Consider the following 19741-nt stretch of genomic DNA (forward strand, 5'->3'; position numbering starts at 1 on the left):
GAAGGGCAACCTGTGGCCCATACTGGATCTCAGGGCTCTCAGCAAATTTGTGGTCAAATAAAAATTTTGTATGTTGTCCCTGGTATCCCTTTATCCCCTTCTAGATCAGAACGATTGGTTATGTTCTCTAGATCTCAAAGAGGCTTACACCCACATTTCCATTCATCCAGCTTCCGGTCAGTACCTCAGATTTTGGGTGGGGAATCTGCATTTTCAATACAGAGTGCTACCCTTCGGCCTGGCATCATCTCCCAGAGTGTTCACCAAGTGCCTAGTGGTGGTATCAGCAGCTCTAAGGAACCATGGTCTTCAGATGTTCTCCTACCTGGACGACTGGCTCATCAAAGATTCAACATTGCAGGGGGTTATTGTTGAGACCCAACGGACTACATGGTTCCTACAAAGCTTGGGATTCGAAATCAACTTTCCAAATCCCACTTTCAGCCCTCTCAGAATCTACAGTTCATTGGGGGCTATCCTGGACACTATTCAGCTCAGAGAATTCCTTCCTAAGCAGCATCTGGAACAGGGCAGTCCATTGGTCACCAATTTGAATTTTAGTGGAAAGGTCAGTTGGTCTCTTTTTCCATAGAACGGAAAAGTCTCTGGTGAGTTTAAAAATGTTTTCCCCATGAAGATAGGTTATATATTCTCTCAGGGTTTCCGCACCTGGCATTGTGGTCGTTGCAGGTTTCCGGAACTCACCTTGTCTTTTCAGGTAGAAACTGCGCATTGCAGTTAGTGAGTGCAGTAACATAACACATGGTTTCACTGATGTAAGTAGTACAGATGCACTTTTGCTTCCTTGCAGAAGGTAATAAACAATTCACCAATAATCAAAATATTTAGAAGCAATTTACAAGTGATAAAATAGGGATAAAAATAAAACCAAAATACATGGCCTGGAGAAATCCACTTCTTATTTCTAGGATAAGCAGCATAAAATCTGTTTTACTACTTGGAATCTAGCTAAGTACTTGAGACCTGGGTTGGCCAATGTTGGAGACAGGATGCTGGACTTGATGGACCTTCGATCTGTCCCAATATGGCAATTCTTATGTTCCTAATTCTTAAGGTAGAGTAGGGAAATGACAATAGGTTAGTCAGAGGAAACTTGAGAGTGTTTCTCTTGTATTAGCTAGACTACACTGGTTTCTAGTTTGTAAGCATATTTTATTTAAAGCAACCTGTTTAGTTTATCAGAACTTTTATGGATTAAATTCAGAATTATTACTCGGTCTAATAAAGGTACCACATTCACATTCCTCTCTTCAATTACAGAAGCAATTTTCTTTAAATTGCAATGATTTCCATTATACAGATTTTTCATCAGTAGAAACCCAGTTAACAGGTACAAAAAAAAAATCGTCCTCTCTCCAGCCCTCAAAGAAGCAGTGGTAGCCAGTCCTAACCCAACAAACCCCCTTTTTTCTCCAGTCCCTGAAGCAGCAGCTGGTCAGCAGAGGCAGCACTGTAAACAGGCTGCTTGCAGCCAGCTACAGCAGAGGAAAGACCCTGCCTTAGCTAACATTAAGCAGCTTGTTTACAGCGTTGCCTCTGCTGACCAGTTGCCATTGCTGCTTTGGGAGAGCTGCAGTTAAGAGATACTGGCTCTACCCACATGGAGGGGAGGTGGACCAAAAGTGTGTGTGAGGGGCGGAAGGGACATGGGTGCTGGACCTATAGGGTGAAGGGAGGAGGAGATGGATGGATGCTGGACCCATAAGTGGGGGGAAGGGGCGAAGTGAATGGGGAAGAGAAAGTGACCCAGACCAGAAAGGAGGATGGGAAGGGAGGAGCAAATGCTGGACCTACAAGTGGGGGTGGGGGATGATAGAGAGTGGAAGACTGAGTGACTCGAACCAGAAAGGTGAGGTGGGAAGGGAGGCAAAGCTGTTTTTAATAGTAACTCTCTAGCAATCAGAAACTACATTTATCCAGCATCTACCAATCCCCATGAGTGCTGGATAATTGAGAGTCTACTGTACGCTACACTTCTGTGGGCCCTTTATGGAATTCATTACCTTCTTTTTATTTTTTAGGTTAGAATCAAACTATTTTTCTTTTCAAAAAAGACTGAAAACTTGGTTGATAGATATGTTTAGGCCAAATTGAATGCTGTAATTGATATGCTTTATATTTTGTTTTGTGTAATTCTTATTGAGCTTATACTGTAATTGCTATTTTTTTGTATTATGTAAACATATTGAGATGATGCAGTTAACAAGTATTGTATTGTTATTGATAATTCTAACCTAATCAGTTAAAACAGGGCAGTATGCATTGAAGAGCTTTTTCTGTGTGGTAATTTTATGAGAACATGCTAAGAATGGTAATTTTGGCACTTAACTGCATTGTACTTGTAGGTGCAAAAGTTTACCACCCTTTAATAAAAGAGTCCCTTTGTGGTACAAATTCTTGATGTTCCGTATTGTAATATTGCTGCTGAAGTGATTTGTAACCAAATTTCAAGTCTTTCAGGACTCATAGTTTAGAATTATATCTTTGCTAAACATTTATTATAAAACGTATAAAGAACATTTGTTTTAAGCCTTTTATTTTTGTCTTTTCATTTTAGTAATATCCGCTTCTTCGGATACTACTGTTAAAGTATGGAATGCACATAAGGGATTTTGCATGTCAACATTAAGGACACACAAGGTACTTTATAGACAATGCAATGGTTTTGATTTCATACTGTATAATATCTGTTTCAATGTGAACATTTTTATTATGCAAAATGCAATGTAAAATGTCTGGAGTAATTTCATACAACGCTTATTTATATTTTAATGTTGATGATATCTGTGGTTTGTATTATAGGATTATGTGAAAGCCTTAGCCTATGCAAAAGACAAGGAACTAGTAGCATCTGCAGGGCTGGATAGACAGATATTCCTCTGGGATGTAAATACTCTAACAGCACTGACTGCCTCAAATAACACTGTCACAAGTAAGTGCAGAACAGAAAACAACAAACTGCATTGTGTGACTATTTGATTAGATATATTCATTTTATGTTTTGCCTCCAGACCATAGGTACCAAACAAATTACAATAAAATTATATAAAGTATTTTATTTATGTTTGGGTTGATGGGCTTTTTGTGGGGGGTTTTTTGCATCAATACATTTTTATTGAATAAATGTTTCCCTTTTATCATAAACCCAAGACAATTCAGGGGCACATCAAAATAACAGTATAGAAAATGCCCCTTTGCCTTATCTATAACCCCCCCTCCCCGCCTCATGACTTACCTGAGTACAGAATCTTAAACAATTACATATTCAACTATATGTAACAATTTAATATCAAACTCCCCTCACACCAGTATATAGGTTCTTTCCTCCATCTCAGTGTCGTAAAATCAATGCTAATTTAGTCCATATTTCCTGAGTAGAGTCGTAGCAGTCATGATGTTTATCAGTTTACTTTTCCAAGTCCACTAAATGCTGTAATTTAATCAGCTAATCTTGGAGTGTAAAGACCACTAAGAGCTAGATGCACTAAAGTCAGCAATGGTCGCAAAACCAGTTTTGATTATTTTAGCGACGATTGAATTTGCTGACCCGATGCACAAAACAGCTCACCGTGTGTTTTTTTTCCGGATGCCAGCGAGCCCAGCTGTTTCCTCTGCCGGCGGTCCCGTCCCTTCTCTGAGCCCTGCTGCGCTGCTTTTTCTTCCGGCGGTCCCACCCTTTCTCTGACATCAGAGAAAGGGCGGGACCGCCTGAAGAGGAAGCAGCGCAGCACAGAGCTCTGAGAAGGGGCAGGACCGCCGGCAGAGGAAGCAGCTGGGCTGGCATCTGGAAACAAGGTAGACAGCTTCTCCATGGGGGAGGGGGGAGGCTGTGGGGGTGCGAGCGGTCCTTCGGGGTGGGAGTGCGAGCGCTCCTTCCGGGTGATGAATCGGGTGTCAGGGGGGGGGGAAACTATGTAAAAAAAAATTTGTACAACGCGCTCACACGTATAACGCGCAAGGGTATGCGCGGTTTGTAAAAACCACGTATAACGCGCGCGTTATATGCGAGAAAATACGGTAAGTGTCCTGAGGACCAATTTTCAGTAACATTATACAGACATCAGCATGCACCTGCCAATTAACACTGCAGTTGATTAGCAATATGTAGCCACTATCTGCATAGTTACCTCATATGCAGATTAATTCAGGCTATGCTGAAAATCTGTCCTAACTTAAACTGCACAACTACAGTGTATATATGCATAGCAGCTGAATATCACCTCTGCCTAAGTAACATGTCTGACTATCAAATTTTTCATAGGGAGCTAAAATTTTTGTTATTCACTAAATATGTTAGGATGTGGTTTGGTTTCCGCAAAGCCCACAGTGTAGAATTATTATTGACTTCACTGCTAGATACCCTACAATTGGGATTGGATCAACATGTAACTTACTGTTTAATATCATTAGATATATCAGGAACTTTTGACTCTGTAGACCTTCAGAAAATATTGTTCAGGTTACAAGATCTAGGGGTGGGAAGTACTGTCCTTAAATGGTTTATTTCGTACTTGACGGACAGATTTTTTTCAAGTAAGGAATAAGAATAAGATCTCAAGTAAATTCCCGGTGAAGAATGGAGTTCCATAGGGATCGGTACTCTCTGCACTATTATTTAACATTTATATGGCTACAATAGGTCAGTTGTTTCAAACTCTAGGGGTAGAATATTGAATATATGCGGACGATATTATCTTTTTCTTCCCATGGGGTGATGAATTAGAAAAACTAATGAGTAATTATATGAGTGAAATTACTAGTTGGATGGAAAGGCAAGATCTGAGGTTGAATGTAGAGAAGACGGAGGTAATGTTTGTGGGGCAATCTGACTGGGATAGATGGCCAAAAAGAATTAAAAGTGAAAGGCGAGGTATTGCAAGTGAGGGAGTCAATAACAATTCTGGGGGTAAGATTGGACCCTGGGTTAACATTGAATTGTCAAGTGGCAAAGACAATACAAGTATGTTTCGCCCAGATACATTTATTGTATCGTGTGAAATCAGTGCTTTCCCCATCTGACTTTCGTGCTATTGTACAGGCAATGATCTTATCATGGCTGAACTGCTGCAATGTCCTGTACCTGGGAATAACCAAAAACCGGTGCAGGGCATTGCAAGTTGTACAGAATGCCACGGCTACATTGATAACAGGAACATCAAGATATGACCACATTACACCATATCTTTGACAATTGCATTGTTTGCCAGTTTTATTTAGAGTCAAAGCAAAGCAATTATGATTTGTCACTAATTTTTATATGGCACAATCCCGGAATTTTTTTAGAGCAAGATGTCTAGTTATCAACCAACAAGATAATTGCATTCTGAAAATTCTGCATTGTTGAAAGCAAATGTTAACCCAAAATATGCTGAAACCAATACAAAGACTTTTTCATGTGCAGCAGTAAAATTGTGGAATGCCCTTGTAGGACAAATTCGGAAATGCAGTGATAGGAGTTCATTCAGAAAATTGCTAAAAACACAATTATTTATGGATGCATTTCTCTGAATATTGAACTTACTGTTGTAAGAATTGAATCTTTCTGTTTCTACTTGTCTTAGTTTGTTTTAAGATTTTATGTATGTAACTATTTTGTAAATCATTTTGATATAAAATGGTATAGAAATTTTTAAAATAAAAAAATAAAAATAAATATGCTCAACTTAAATTTTTTCCTGGAAATGACCAGTTTCTCTTATTGTAATCCACTTAGGGCTCCTTTTACAAAGGTGCATTAGGGTCTTAACGCGCGGAATAGCGCGCGCTAAATTGCCCCGCGCGCTAGCTGTTACCACCTCCTTTTAAGCAGGTGGTAATTTTTCGACTAGCGCACACTAATCTTGTGCGTGCGCTAAAACTGCTAGCGCACCTTAGTAAAAAGAGCCCTTAGTACTGTAAGGTCTAGGTGGAATAAAAATTAATAAATGTAATGTATTCAGCACTGCATGCTGTGTAAATGGTTGCAATGACTATATAATAATAATTATTATTATTATTATTTTATTTTTATATACCGCCCTACCACATAGTTCTAGGCGGTTCACATACAGTACTAAAAATATACAAACAGTAAATGAATGTACGAAATCTAAAATATGACTAAAATTATACAATAATTGAATAAAATGCATGGAATATATTTAAATGCCAACTCCAAAGTTTGATATATAAAATAATTTTATCTAAAATGAATAAAATTATAAAAATGTGTAAATTCCTGTGATGCCCTTTTTCTGCAGTTGACTCTGCCTCAGTAGCATCCTACATAAGAACATATGAGTTTCCATACTGGGACAGACCAAAGGTCCATCAAGCCCAATATCCTGTTTTCAACAGTGGCCAACCCAGGTCACAAGTACCTGGCAAGATCCCAAACAGTAAAACAGATTTTATGCTGCTTATCCTAGGAATAAGCAGTGGATTTCTCCAAGTCCATCTTAATAGTGGCTTATGGGCTTTTGTTTTAGGAAATTATCCAAACCGTTTTTAAACCCTTATAAGGTGACTGATTTCACAGTATTCTCTGGCAATGGATTCCAGAGTTTAATTACACATTGAGTGAAAAAATATTTTCTCTAGTTAGTTTTAAATCTACTACTTAGTAGGTTCATTGCCTCTGGTGAGCCTTTATTTATAGCGGTGTCTTATAACAACTCTTATGTATGTTCTTATAGACATATATTAGGTTAGACCAGGGGTCTATCTAAACCAGAATCCTCTTTCCAATAGTAGCCAGTCCAGGTCACAAGTCTCTGGCAGAATTTCATGAAGCATGAAGGGGCAGACTTGAACAACTAATAAATCTCAGGGTGAGCTTCACTATGCAGTTAGATAAGCCTCAAAATTTCCAGTCCTAGGCCATTGCTGCGTAGATACACTTGTATATTTTTTTTTATTTCAACAGATAAATAGCTTTTGGTTATGAAAGAAGGGAGAGCAATTAACTCACATGGAGATAGAGAGTGCCAAGAATAGGGCATGTTGGTATTTTGAGATACACTGATTATATACTGTTGTTTTTTTTTTCTTTTTCATATTTTCCCTGTCAGCACATTTTCTTATGTCTATTATCTTCTACTATTATCTTTATAATTTTATCATAGCATCCTCCTTAAGTGGGAACAAAGACTCTATCTACAGTCTTGCAATGAACCAGATGGGAACAGTAATAGTTTCTGGATCTACTGAGAAGGTATAACACAAAATAAAATTTGTTTACTTTGTATTCTGCAGCTAATTACATGTACTATGTAGTGCTATAAAATTAAAAGTGGAAAAAAACATGCAGAGCGTGACTTATGGAATTCCTTCCACCCTGGCAAGAATGTACACACATACATATGTGTATGTGTAGCTATGCTTTCATTGTGAGTGCTTTTGACTTAAGTGAGGGAGGGGAAAAGGTCTCCAGTAAATGAAGGTAGTTTACAAGTTTATTCAACATTTGATATACCGCAATAGAAGAATATCTATGCGGTTGAGTCAGTGGGGTAGGTGGGATGGTTAGCAATTAGAGAATGTCTTCTTCCAAACTCCATGTTTCACTGTTTTCTGTGCTGCTGAAGCTGGAATCATGTCAACAACAAAAATGCATTGGGCCTTTGGGGGTGGGTTTATTTCTTAGAAATCTTCAGTCTGATTTGGCCCTTTTTGAACCTGATATGTCTCTTCACCTAATCTTTCTGTAGTAATCCTTTATATCTACTGCTTCTTCGTCAATTAATTTAACACTAATTGAAACTGTGCATGTAATTCAGCATGGCGCCTAATGACACCTACCTGAAAAATGGGCATGGTTGGGGCAGAGAATAGGTATGGTATGACTTAGGTGCCTGTGTTAGTGGTAAATTAAGCCAGGCAAATGCTGGCCTAATATACTGGCACCTAACATTATGACACCTATCGGTGCCTAAGTCGAGTTAGGTGCTGGTAGGTGCAATTCTATAAACAGCATCTAGCAGTTGATTGACAACCATGCTGAACGGCACATAGGCGTTAGGTGCCATTTATAGAATCAGATCCTTTGAGCGTAGGAGATATATGTGGGATGGAATATGTGGGGTGGGGCGGAGCAGTGAAAGATGATTGGCATAGGCTGGATTTTAAGATTGGCAATTGGGGAGTGAGTTGAAGGTAGGGGAGTTTGGTTGTTTTTAGCAAAGGAGTGTTTCATGGTTTATTGTATTGCAGAATTATATATATTATTGCAAATTGCTTCAGATCTGATGGGATCGAAGTAGATGGTTTAAATGTAAGCAAAAAGATAAAAATGGAAGAGTTATGATACACCACATTTTTATAGTCTATGTAGGTAACATGTCTGTAAGGAAAAATAACAGATTGGAAGTCTTGACAGTTCCTTCTCTTGAACTTTGTAGGTTTTGAGAGTATGGGATCCAAGGACTTGTGCAAAACTGATGAAACTAAAAGGGCACACAGATAATGTAAAATCATTGCTGCTGAACAGAGATGGCACACAGGTACTATTAAGTGTCTACTGAAAACAAACCACATTTTCCAGTTTTCATAAGGGTTCTATCTCCTGTTTTGGCTTTAATAATGAAGGAATCTGAAGTCCTGCCTTGTTTACACATGTTAATCCAATTCTGGAGGTTTTCCCTTCCAATGTAAATTAAAAGTTTTTTTTTATTCTGCTGTGTGGACTTGTCAGCACAAGAGTCTTGAAGGTTCTTTGTGCTTCTGTGTGTGTATATGCTTGTTCAATGCTCTTTTCTTGCTGACATGCTGAGCCAGGCTTCGTTTTCATCTGCTGCAGCGAAAGCCTTGAGGTGATGATTTCCCAGGATAAATGGTATTTAAAATTACTACTATTTATCATTTCTATAGCGTTGAAAAGCGTATTCAGCACACTGTACATTTAACATTTAATAGATGTTTCTGCTCAGAAGAGCTTACAGTCTAATTTGGACAGACAGACAGGACATCTCAGGGTTGAGTTTTTAGTAGAAGGAATGATACGATAGGTATTTGAAGGTTTTGAGTTGGATCCGAGGCTATCAGCAAAACTATTATTTTATTGACAGTTGTTTATGGTGTGTTTTTAGTACTGTAGACACTTTTATCAATTGACACTTACCAAGTCATTTCATTTTGGCCACGTGTCTATTGTCCAGTTATGATATGTAACATAAGGAAGTGATAGAATTTAATTTGTTGAACACACTAAATCAGTCTGTGCTCTGCTATTTCAACTCTAAACTTTAGTTCTTTGCTACCAAAATTGCACGTGATGGGGCAACCAATAAAAGCAGCTAAACTAATTTTTATATACAGTGGTACCTTGGTTTACGAGCATAATTTGTTCCAAAAGCATGCTCGTAAACCAAACTACTCGTATATCAAAGCAAGTTTCACCATAGGAAATAATGGAAACTTGCTTTGATATGTCCCCCCCCCCTGAGGCCAGCGACACTGCTCCCCACACCACAAGAACCGGCATTGCTCTCCCCGCTCATGAAGCCCCACCGCGTGATCTGCCATCCCCCCTCCTCCCCCCCCCCCCCCCCCCCCCCCCCCCCGCTTAGAGCCCTGAAGCATGAGTTCACTATGGGCTAAGGCAGCTGCCTGTGAAATAAATACAAATCACTGCCGATTTATAAGTACGGGATGGCACATCAGAAGCCGATCTGAAGGGCAGTCCTCAGGTTGCCTCCAGTTTTGCTCGGGAGGGTTACTGAGCTATTTTGCTGTTTCTTTAACCAGGCTCTGTCCTCTGATTGGGTATGTTTCCCTGTCTCCAGAAAGTAGAATAATCCTGCTGCCTTGAGTGTAAACAACACCTCCCACAAAGCTGCTGATAATGCCTCTGCTCGTCAGATCATGTGGCTGCAGTGAGTCTGGGACTCCTCTGGGAGAAAAAAAAAGTGTCAAGTTCTCTTCAGTTCCGGCAAGCAGGGTGATCAAGACCACGTGGGGGGTTTCTGCCTCGGGAAAGTTTAGTTTTGGTCTCTTGCTATTGTTGCTCGGTTTGTAACGTCATTTTTTTTTGAGAGGGAGCAGAATCCGAGTTGTGCCTCTACCACTTGAATTTCCTGGCGAAGGAAGGGGGTCAGTTGCTCTGATCTTTCCTAAGTCACAGCAAATGCCCATCGACCTCCAAAAGAGGCAGGACGGCAAGTCATTATTAATCAGTTGTATGTATCTATGGGTAGCAAAGAGAGTTTTCTCACTGGGTTCCAGGGCTATTTGAACTGCAGTGCTTAATGTGTGCAGCTCAGAAGAGAGGTGGTTTTTTTGTGTGTTAAAAAAAAAATCCTATCCCTTACAATACAGGGAAAAAATCTTGGCAAATCATCAGATGAGAGCTGCTACTTGAAGCTCCTACGATGGTATGATTTTGAAGTGCAGGGATTTTCATGCTGTGCATTGTGCACAGATGTTGGTATAAGTTAATGATCGTGCAAACGGGGCTATGTGCACGGCTGCTGTTTCCAAGTCCTGCAAAAGGTAGAGTTGTAGCTCTAGGACAGAAATCAAGTTTTCTCTGGGCTATTTTCAAAACTTCAGGCCAATGAAAAGTTTGTGGATGCTTTCTCTTTGATAACTGGTACACCACATCCATCATAAAATTAAGAGCACTGAGCACTTTCTCTTTGAAAAAGTCATCCAAGAAAATAAGTATTCCCATAGATTTAAACCTTCCTTTTCTGGAAACAGCATCTGGGTAAATAGCTTAAAAAATTGCTCTGGGACTGGGTAAAATAAGGATTGCCCAGATCACACAGACCTCACACCTCTCTGTGGCATGGGGTCTGCAGGGCACTTTAACACCCGCAGACCTCATGGTTCCCGCCCACCCTTGAAGTAAGCAAATTTTTAAGGATAGAAACATAGAAGATGATGGCAGATAAGGGCCATAGCCCATCAGGTCTGCCCACTCTACTATCCTAGTACTGACCCACCCCCAAGTCTACTATCCTAGGGATCCCACACCTGATGACAGATTTCCTTAGCTTAACCCTCTAAGGGATCCCACATGGGCATCCCATTTGCTCTTAAATTCTTGCACGCTGTTTGCCTCGACCATCTGCACCGGGAGCTCATTCCAAGGATCAGCCACTCTCTCGGTGAAGAAATATTTCCTAGTGTCGCCATGAAATTTCCCACCCCTGATGTGAGGTAGAGATCCGCGCGGTTCATGGGACCTGCAAGATCCTCGTTTTATCCAGTCCTCTAGGTTTGTGTGTTGTCACTATGCATGACATGCACAAAATACATATTTTTTTGTGGTGTTTTGGGGGACACGAGTGACTAATTATACTTTTCTTGGGTCTCTTTTTTGGTATCAAACAAAGTTGTTCCTTAAGGATCTTTTTCCTGTACATGTTCTTGCCCTAGATCAGGGGTGTCCAACCTACGGCCCCGTGAAGTATTTTGTGCGGCCCCATTCGAGGGCGATGGAGTGTTTTCCTCTGCTACCCCCGGGTGTTTACCTTCTTTCTGGCTCCCTCCTCTGTGTTGCTGCAGTGTTCGCACATTTGTGCGGCTCCAGAAACATTTTTTTCGGCCAATGCGGCCCAGGTAAGCCAAAAGGTTGGACACCCCTGCCCTAGATGGAAACACCAGGGATGGACTGTCATAGGAAAGGAAGGGCAGAGAGGGTGGTCAGTGGATGCAAGGGTCAGAGAGAGGGTGGACAGTGGATGCAAGGGTCAGAGAGAGGGTGGACAGTAGATGGAAGGGGTAGAGAGAGAGAGGGCAGAGGCTGGATGGAAGGGGCAAAGAGAGATGATAGATGTTGCATGGAAGGGAGTGAGGACAAACGCTGAATAGAAAGAAGAGAGCGAAGAGAAGATGATTAAAGCAGAAACAACAAAAGGTAGAAAAAAATTTGTTGCTTTACGTAGAATCAAGTAATATTGTAACTGTATTGATTAAAGTTTATACATAGGAAATGGAAATAAGGTAGTTTTTTGGGACTAAACCCCTTTCCTCAGGTCAGGACAGGATACCATAACAGTTGTATATCATACTGTCTTGAAGAAAGATTTGGCCTCTGAAAGCTAATTGAAAAATGGATTTGTCCAATAAAATGGTATTTTCTTATTTCTCATTATTTGTTTTATTTCTATTTGTTAATTTGTAAAGTGGTGATTGTTATGTATCAGTTTTTTCAAATTTACATCTACTGTCTTTATATTTTGCACAGTAATAGGGGACATGTTTCACTGTTTCTGTGGTGTTGCATTGTATGCAGAGTCTGGTTTCTTGGTTCAGTTTAACTTTTGTCTACATATTTCTATTTTTAGTTTGTGATTATTCCATATTGGGCGAGGGTGTATCTGTGTTCTGTGTGTATGAAAAGGACATGGCTTTCTGTTAGCATCGACTGTACAGGATCAATTGACTGCAGGATCTGGCTTTAGTTTTACAATGCATGTACTGGTGTTCTAGTGCTCACTGCAGTGTTTAAGATGCTGCCTTTTCCTAGGTACACCCTTGTTGTGTGACTCATGGATTATTACTAAAAATATTTTTTTTTTTATATAGAGGAGGGTTTTAAAAAAATGATCAGCACTTTCTGTCATATATACTAGGTATGCCACTGGATTTAATAACTCTATTCTAACTTTACTGTTGGCATAGGCGTTGTCCCACCACCACCACACACAAACATACACTAAAAAGAATTAAATTAAAGTTGTATTAACATCAAGCAGCTTTGAAATGACATTATAAGCAAAAAAAAAAATAAAATATTTTTTTAATACATTGCTAATTATTACCTGCATCTTTGCCTAAACTAGTTTGCCCTAGCTCTCACTTTGATCTTTATCTGCTACTTTATTATTTTGCTGTAGTGCAATCATACTGGTCTCCTTCAAGGCTCAGTAACACCTCTCCATAAATTATGGGGAAGTGGGGATCGCATCTATTTCATATCCTCAGTGAGACCTCAGGAAGGAACCTAGTGATCAAAATATTATTAGAGGTTCTGTAGAGCCGTTTCTTGTATGACTGGATGAGCTTTATTTATCTTTTTTTTCTTAGTTGTTTAAATTCATGCAGAAATAAATGGCTACATTGAACCCAATGACTTCATTAATGCATTTCCCTTTTTTAAACCTCTATAACATTTGAAAGAGGGCGCATATCTAATTATTCACTTCTAGAATTGGATACTTCTTAAATTTAGTAAAAATATTTTGGCACAAGTGTCAAACCTTAAAAAAGGAAGTCATATTGAGCATTGGAAAACAATAATAATTAACTTCTAAAAATAGTACACATTTAAGGGCTCATTTTACAAAGGTACGCTAGCGTTTTTAGCGCACGCACCGGATTAGCGCACGCTACCTGAAAAACTACCACCTGCTCAAGAGGAGGCGGTAGCGGCTAGCACACGGGGCATTTTAGCGCACGCTTTTCCGTGTGTTAAGGCCCTAACGCACCTTTGTAAAGGGAGCCCTTAATTTTCCCCACCACCAAATTTCCCCACCCCGCCCGGCTACTTTTTCATGCCACCCGGCTGGAAAAAATTTCTGGGGAGAACACTGGGGAGCGTGCTTGCTAAATTTTTATTATTTTGATGTATTCCTTCTATTGCATTCTCACATGTGGGTGACATTATCCAGCAGAGCCAGGTGTGGATGCTGCTCAGTGTGTATTAGCTAAAGAAAGTTCTAACAGTGTCCCATCGCGCTTGAATGGGTGTTTTCTCACACAAGTGTAGGTCAATTAGTCTCTTCCGCAGAGCTAGGAAGATGTATCTTTGTCATCTTCCCGCAGCATATTTTTCTTTTAACTTTTCAAGTGCCTTCCTGTACAGGGTTTTATCTTCTTTTACTTATTTTTCTTCAAATTATTTTAGTTTGTACTTTTCCTGTTAAATCATAATTATTTTTGACCCATTAATTTATTTTTTTGCAGCTCTTTAGGCCCACTTAGCCCTGAGTAGTGGCTTCAGTTTGTGTTGTGCCCTTTTTTACTTTCAAAATTGAGGAGATTAATTGGGCTGAAATTATTTTATCAATGTCTGTGAAGACTCCCAGTGTCTTCAAGAGGTGTGTGTAGGGGGTAGAGGTTTCTATAACAAATCGACACAATCAGTTCATCAGGTGCATAGGCTCTAACCACTAGGCTGATTCTTAAACTCTTTGTTTAAAAATGCAGTTGAGGAAACAAAAAAAGTGTGTTGGGTCCAGCAGGAAAAACTTGAAGGCTGGTCCATCGACATCAGCAACAGAAACATCAACTTTGATGGCTGCCCAGATTGCTTCAACTACTGGGAGTGTACTGGCATTAAGGAGTTCTACACCTCCCTCTACATCATTGGGTGTTGATAGCAGGCCCCAGGACTAGTTTATTTATTTATTTGCTCAATTATTTAGCCCGTCCTCCTAAAGGAGCCTAGAATGGGTTACAAAGTACATCCACAATATAATTGAGACATGACAAAGATTACATAATTTACAATATAAACATGACAAAAAATATATCCACTAAGCAGCCCCAGTGGACAGTTCTTCTCACAGATGCCAGTCTCATCAGTTGGGGAGCTCAGTGTCTCGGTCGCTTAGCTCAGGGCAGCTGGTCTCCGGAGGAAGCATCTTGGTCAATCAATGTTCTGGAGATCAGAGTCATCCTGCTGGCATTGCTAGCGTTCCAGACCTTGTTGACGGGCAAGTCTGTTCGGGTTCTCTCAGACAATGCCATGTTGGTGACCTGTGTTACAAATTGAATCTCTCTAAAATGGAAGTTATGCCTCTGAATGACTTGTCTTGTGGGGATATCATTAAACAATGGAATCTCAAATTCTGAATGTGTAAACTCAGATTCCTAGGCCTTCAGCTGAAGAGATCCACAAATACAACATAGACTACACCTGTATCATCAAAACTCTTACAAAGCGCTGGTCACCTCTGAAACTCTCCTGGTGAGGTTGTCTTGACACCATAAAGATAACAGTGCACCGCTGAGCCAGTTGGAAGGCTCAGCGGGATCTCCCCAACAGTTTAAAAGTTTGTTTTTGTCGGTTTCAGTTTCTTTTACCTCTCGATGGACCTCAACACCTCCCCCCACGGATCGGGAGCACTCGGGGCAGAGCGGGAGCAGAGTAAGGCACACTCTGGACATGGGAGATAACTCCGCCCCCTCCCCTCCCGACGGTGCACCGCTGAGCCAGTTGGAAGGCTCAGCGGGATCTCCCCAACAGTTTAAAAGTTTGATTTTGCTGGTTTTAGTTTCTTTTACCTTCTTTCCGGTCCTCAACACCTCCCTCCACAACCCACTCTCCTACCCAGACACTAAACACAGCCAACAACCTAACCACTGGAAACTACACTGCCTCTACCAGCAGCCCCACCTCCATAATGAAGCTAATTCCACAAACAAACACCCAGATTATCCTATTAATAATCCTTCTCATATCCAGCTGTAAGGTAGAAGCAAACAACCTACCCAACATTCCCACTAGCTCAATTGCAATCAAAACCCTTCACCCTAACAGGAGAGTTCCAATAGAAAGAAACTCCAACCACCAAACAAGCGTTCAACACCCCATAACACCAGCATGGGGGAAGAAGAGCAACACAACCTAAGACCAAACCGCACCATAACCCAAATTCACTCATCTACCCTAAAACGATTCACAACCACCAAACAGAAACCACCACCCTTAACTGTGCCTACTTAAACGTCAGAGCCCTAGGTCCAAAAACAGAACTTATAAAAACCTGGATAAAAAACGAAAACCTAGACTGCCTCTTCCTCACAGAAACCTGGCTAACATCGGACACAGACCCAAGAATTACAGAAGTCTGCCCTCAAGGATACAAAATTACAGTGACCTGCAGAGAGAAAAAAAGAGGAGGTGGATTAGCGATCTTACTCAAAGACTCCCTAACCTTAAACATATTGGAAAAAACTTCCACCCCTTACATGGACCTTTTAGCATGTCAAATCTCTTCCACCGCACTGAAAAACTCACTAAACTGCATGCTCTGTTATATAATACCGGGAAACTGGGCCATGATTAGATCCGAATTTGAAAACTTCATATACCAAAACTCACTTACAGCAGCACACAATCTTATCCTAGGAGACCTGAACCTTCATCTTGAAGACCATTCATCCAAGCCAGTAGACAATCGACTTTCTTTCCTCAATGCCCTATCCTTCTAAATTTTAAACCCACAAACTACTCATGAGAAAGAACACCAACTGGATATTGCAGCCTTCATGACCCATCAAACATCTACTTCAGAAATTCAAACGTCTAATGGAACCTGGTCACCATTCCTCTGGTCAGACCACTACACTTACATCTTCAACATCATCTGGACCAAAAACAAATCCAAACCAATATCCAAAATAGTAACCTACACATCACGCAAACGCATCGAGCCCGCCATTTTCTGGTCAAAAGTAGACGAAACAATCCAAGAAGATAACCCCAAAGACTTCATTTCACACTGGGGCTATTTGAGCATCAACATCCTTGATGAACAAGCCCCACTTCGAACCAAAACCAGAACATGCAGACGATCAGACCAATGGTTCGACAAAGAATTACTCCTACTCAAGAGACAATGTAGACGTCTGGAAAGAAAATGGAGAAAAACCAACCAAGATCACACGAAAACCGCCTGGAAAAAAATTAACAAACAATACAAACTTCTATTAAAAGAAAAGAGAAAAAAAACATTACACCAACCTAATAGGCACGGAAACCCAAGACACCAAAAAACTATTCCAAATATTAAAAGATCTAACTAACACCATACCCTATTTGACCACTAACAATAACTCCTCCCCTTCAGCCTCCCTCCTAGCTGAACACTTCAAGAATAAAATTACAAACACCAGAGCTACTCTCATTAGTAACCCAACCCACCTACTCGAAGTCACAATACTCCCCACAGAAAATGAATCTTGTGCTGCAGACAGATCTTGGTCCCAATTCCCTAAGATACATTGGACCGAATTCAACAAACTCTACAATAAGTACAGCCACGCATCATGTAAACTCAACCACTGCCCGCCATATCTCCTGTCATTAGCGAGCACTAAGTTCCGTATCTTACTCCTACACTGGATACAAACCATGCTCACAGATGGCTTTTTTCCGAATGACCTCAGCGAAATCATCATCACCCCAATCTTAAAAGACCCAAAAGGACCAACAGACCTCTCATCCAACTACAGACCAATAGACTTAATACCTCTATATATCAAACTAACAGAAGGATTAGTAGCCAAATTCCTCACCAACTATCTCAAGGACCATAACTTACTCCATCCCACGCAATCCGGCTTCAGAACTAACTTCAGCACAGAGACACTACTAGGCTCCTTTATCGACACAGCAAGACAACACCTCATCATTGGAAAAAAAATGCTGCTCATATAGTTGGACCTGACGGCGGCATTTGACCTGGTAGACCATAACATCCTACTGCAAATCTTGGACACAATAGGCATCTCAGATAAAGTATACTCATGGTTTGAAGGTTTCTTAAAATCCAGAACATACAAAGTAAAATCAGACAAAGAAAAATCCAAACCTTGGTCCAACCCCTGCGGCGTTCCACAAGGGTCCCCACTGTCCCCTACTCTCTTCAACCTACATACGGCCTCTCTTGGCGTTTACCTGAACAAAAAAGGCCTATCCTCTTACAGCTATGCTGATGACATCACCATCCGCATTCCTTTCGACCAACCAATGCTCTTAATGTCAGACACACTACACAGAACTCTAGCTACAGTTACGACTTGGATGGAAGACTACAAACTGAAACTCAACCCAGACAAAACTAAATTCATCCTCCTAGAAAATAACAAAATCCCAACCATAACCAACTTGGAAATCAACTCTTATCAACTACCCTTTGCAAACCACACTAAAACTTCTAGGTATGACTATTGACAGAGGCTGCACCATGCAACCACAAATTAAATAAACAATACATAAATCTTTCGCAGTTATGAGAAACCTTAGACAAGTCCGAAAATTCTTCGAAAAAACACAATTTCAGCTCCTAGTACAATCTCTAATCCTAAGTGTCCTAGACTATTGCAACATCCTCTACCTCCCCTGCCCTGCAATAATGATTAAACAACTACAGACAATTCAGAATACAGCTCTGAGACTCGTCTATTCATTGAAAAAACATGATCACATTACTGAGGCATTCATCAATTCTCATTGGCTTCCAATCCAGGAAAGAATACAATTTAAATTCTACTGTATACTATTTAAAACTATAAATGGAGACAGTCCATCCTACCTAAACGACCGCCTCATCCAAACCACCTCTACCAGGCATAGAAAAACACACACCCCCCAATCAAAGAAGTAAAACGGAAAAAACTATACAACGGACTACTGGCCACTCAGGCAGCGAAGATAGACAACCAAGTCTCCAACCTATTGACAACAACCCCAGACTACAAGATGTTCAGAAAGGAAATAAAAACTATACTCTTCAAGAAATCCCTTAATAAAGCTTAATACCATGATAAAGCTTAACCCCCCTCTTACCATCCCCTCCCTAACCCCAGATACTACTTTTCCCTCTCTTGGAAACCTTCTCTGATCTAACGTTGTAACCCTTCTTCCATAACTCTTTTTGTAATCCGCTTTGAACTGAAAGGTAATGGCGGAATAGAAATCTGTAATATAATGTAACATAAGAACATAAGCAAAGCCTCCACTGGGTCAGACCTGAGGTCCATCGTACCCAGCAGTCCGCTCACGCGGCGGCCCAACAGGTCCAGGAGCTGTGCAGTAATCCTCTATCAATACCCCTCTATCCCCTTTTCCAGCAGGAAATTGTCCAATCCTTTCTTGAACCCCAGTACCGTACTCTGCTCTATTACACCCTCTGGAAGCACATTCCAGGTGTCCACCACATGTTGGGTAAATGGTTACGGTGCCAAAACTGGCCCAGAATCCTTTTTCTGCCTGGTTTTGGTTTTGGCCAAAAGGCTATGCTCATGGTTTTAGTTATTCAAACCAAAGCACTGTATGTAAATATAGGTGCTTATTTTATATATCAATATTTTAGCTAAGAAATACTTTCTTTCCTGCTAAACAAGCAACCATATTAGATTTTTCCCCGACCCTCAGTGGCACCATTCAGGACTCAAACCTTTCATTGTCCTGAGCTTTACGTGTCTGCTCGTCACTGGGTCTAATAATCTTTTTCATAGAGCAATATTTTTTAACTTTTTAACTTTTTATATATTTGTTTTTATACTTAGCTTAAAACTATGGCTAAGTCTTCTTGGCTCGAGATGTCAGCGTTTTTAAGGGATGTCCAAGCCGACATGTTTCGCCTAAATAGCTTTTTCAAGGCTTCATCCCTGCAAGCATAACCAGCATAGCCATGTATTAATAACTTATTATAAATAACTTTGCAGTAAAAAGAAGCTCTTTCTATAGACAGCTAGCTAACGCCCTACCGAAATGCTGCTTACCTCTTCACCACCGACTACCACTGTAACCGCCAATTCTTTACACCGGAAGCGGCAGCGTTTTTTCATTTAAATATCTAGGGCTGTTTAGCAGTCAACAAATATTTAGATATCAAATGGGCTACAACCACATTAACACCTATATGGCATAACCCCAAAATTGAAAATTCAAGGTCAATACATAGAATGAAAATCGTGGTGCAAACTGGGTATTTGGTCTTTTAAACACCTTCTCTAAGATAATCCTTTGATGGACTTCCAAGCTTTGTCATCGTCCTTTAAC

General features: G+C 40.4%; 1 protein-coding gene across 3 annotated transcripts in view; it reads left to right on the forward strand.

Moving 5' to 3' along the window:
* WDR48 (WD repeat domain 48) overlaps window positions 1–19741 on the forward strand; it is a 160922-nt gene that overhangs the window by 27071 nt on the left and 114110 nt on the right. For all 3 annotated transcript variants that reach the window (XM_033931717.1, XM_033931718.1, XM_033931719.1), the window contains exons 4-7: window positions 2579–2661; window positions 2824–2953; window positions 7125–7213; window positions 8400–8501. In XM_033931717.1, coding sequence (XP_033787608.1) covers window positions 2579–2661; window positions 2824–2953; window positions 7125–7213; window positions 8400–8501 — 404 coding nt within the window. The remainder of the gene's footprint in view (window positions 1–2578; window positions 2662–2823; window positions 2954–7124; window positions 7214–8399; window positions 8502–19741) is intronic.

This window comes from Geotrypetes seraphini, chromosome 2 (genome assembly GCF_902459505.1).
Source record: "Geotrypetes seraphini chromosome 2, aGeoSer1.1, whole genome shotgun sequence".
NCBI classification, from domain to species: domain Eukaryota; kingdom Metazoa; phylum Chordata; class Amphibia; order Gymnophiona; family Dermophiidae; genus Geotrypetes; species Geotrypetes seraphini.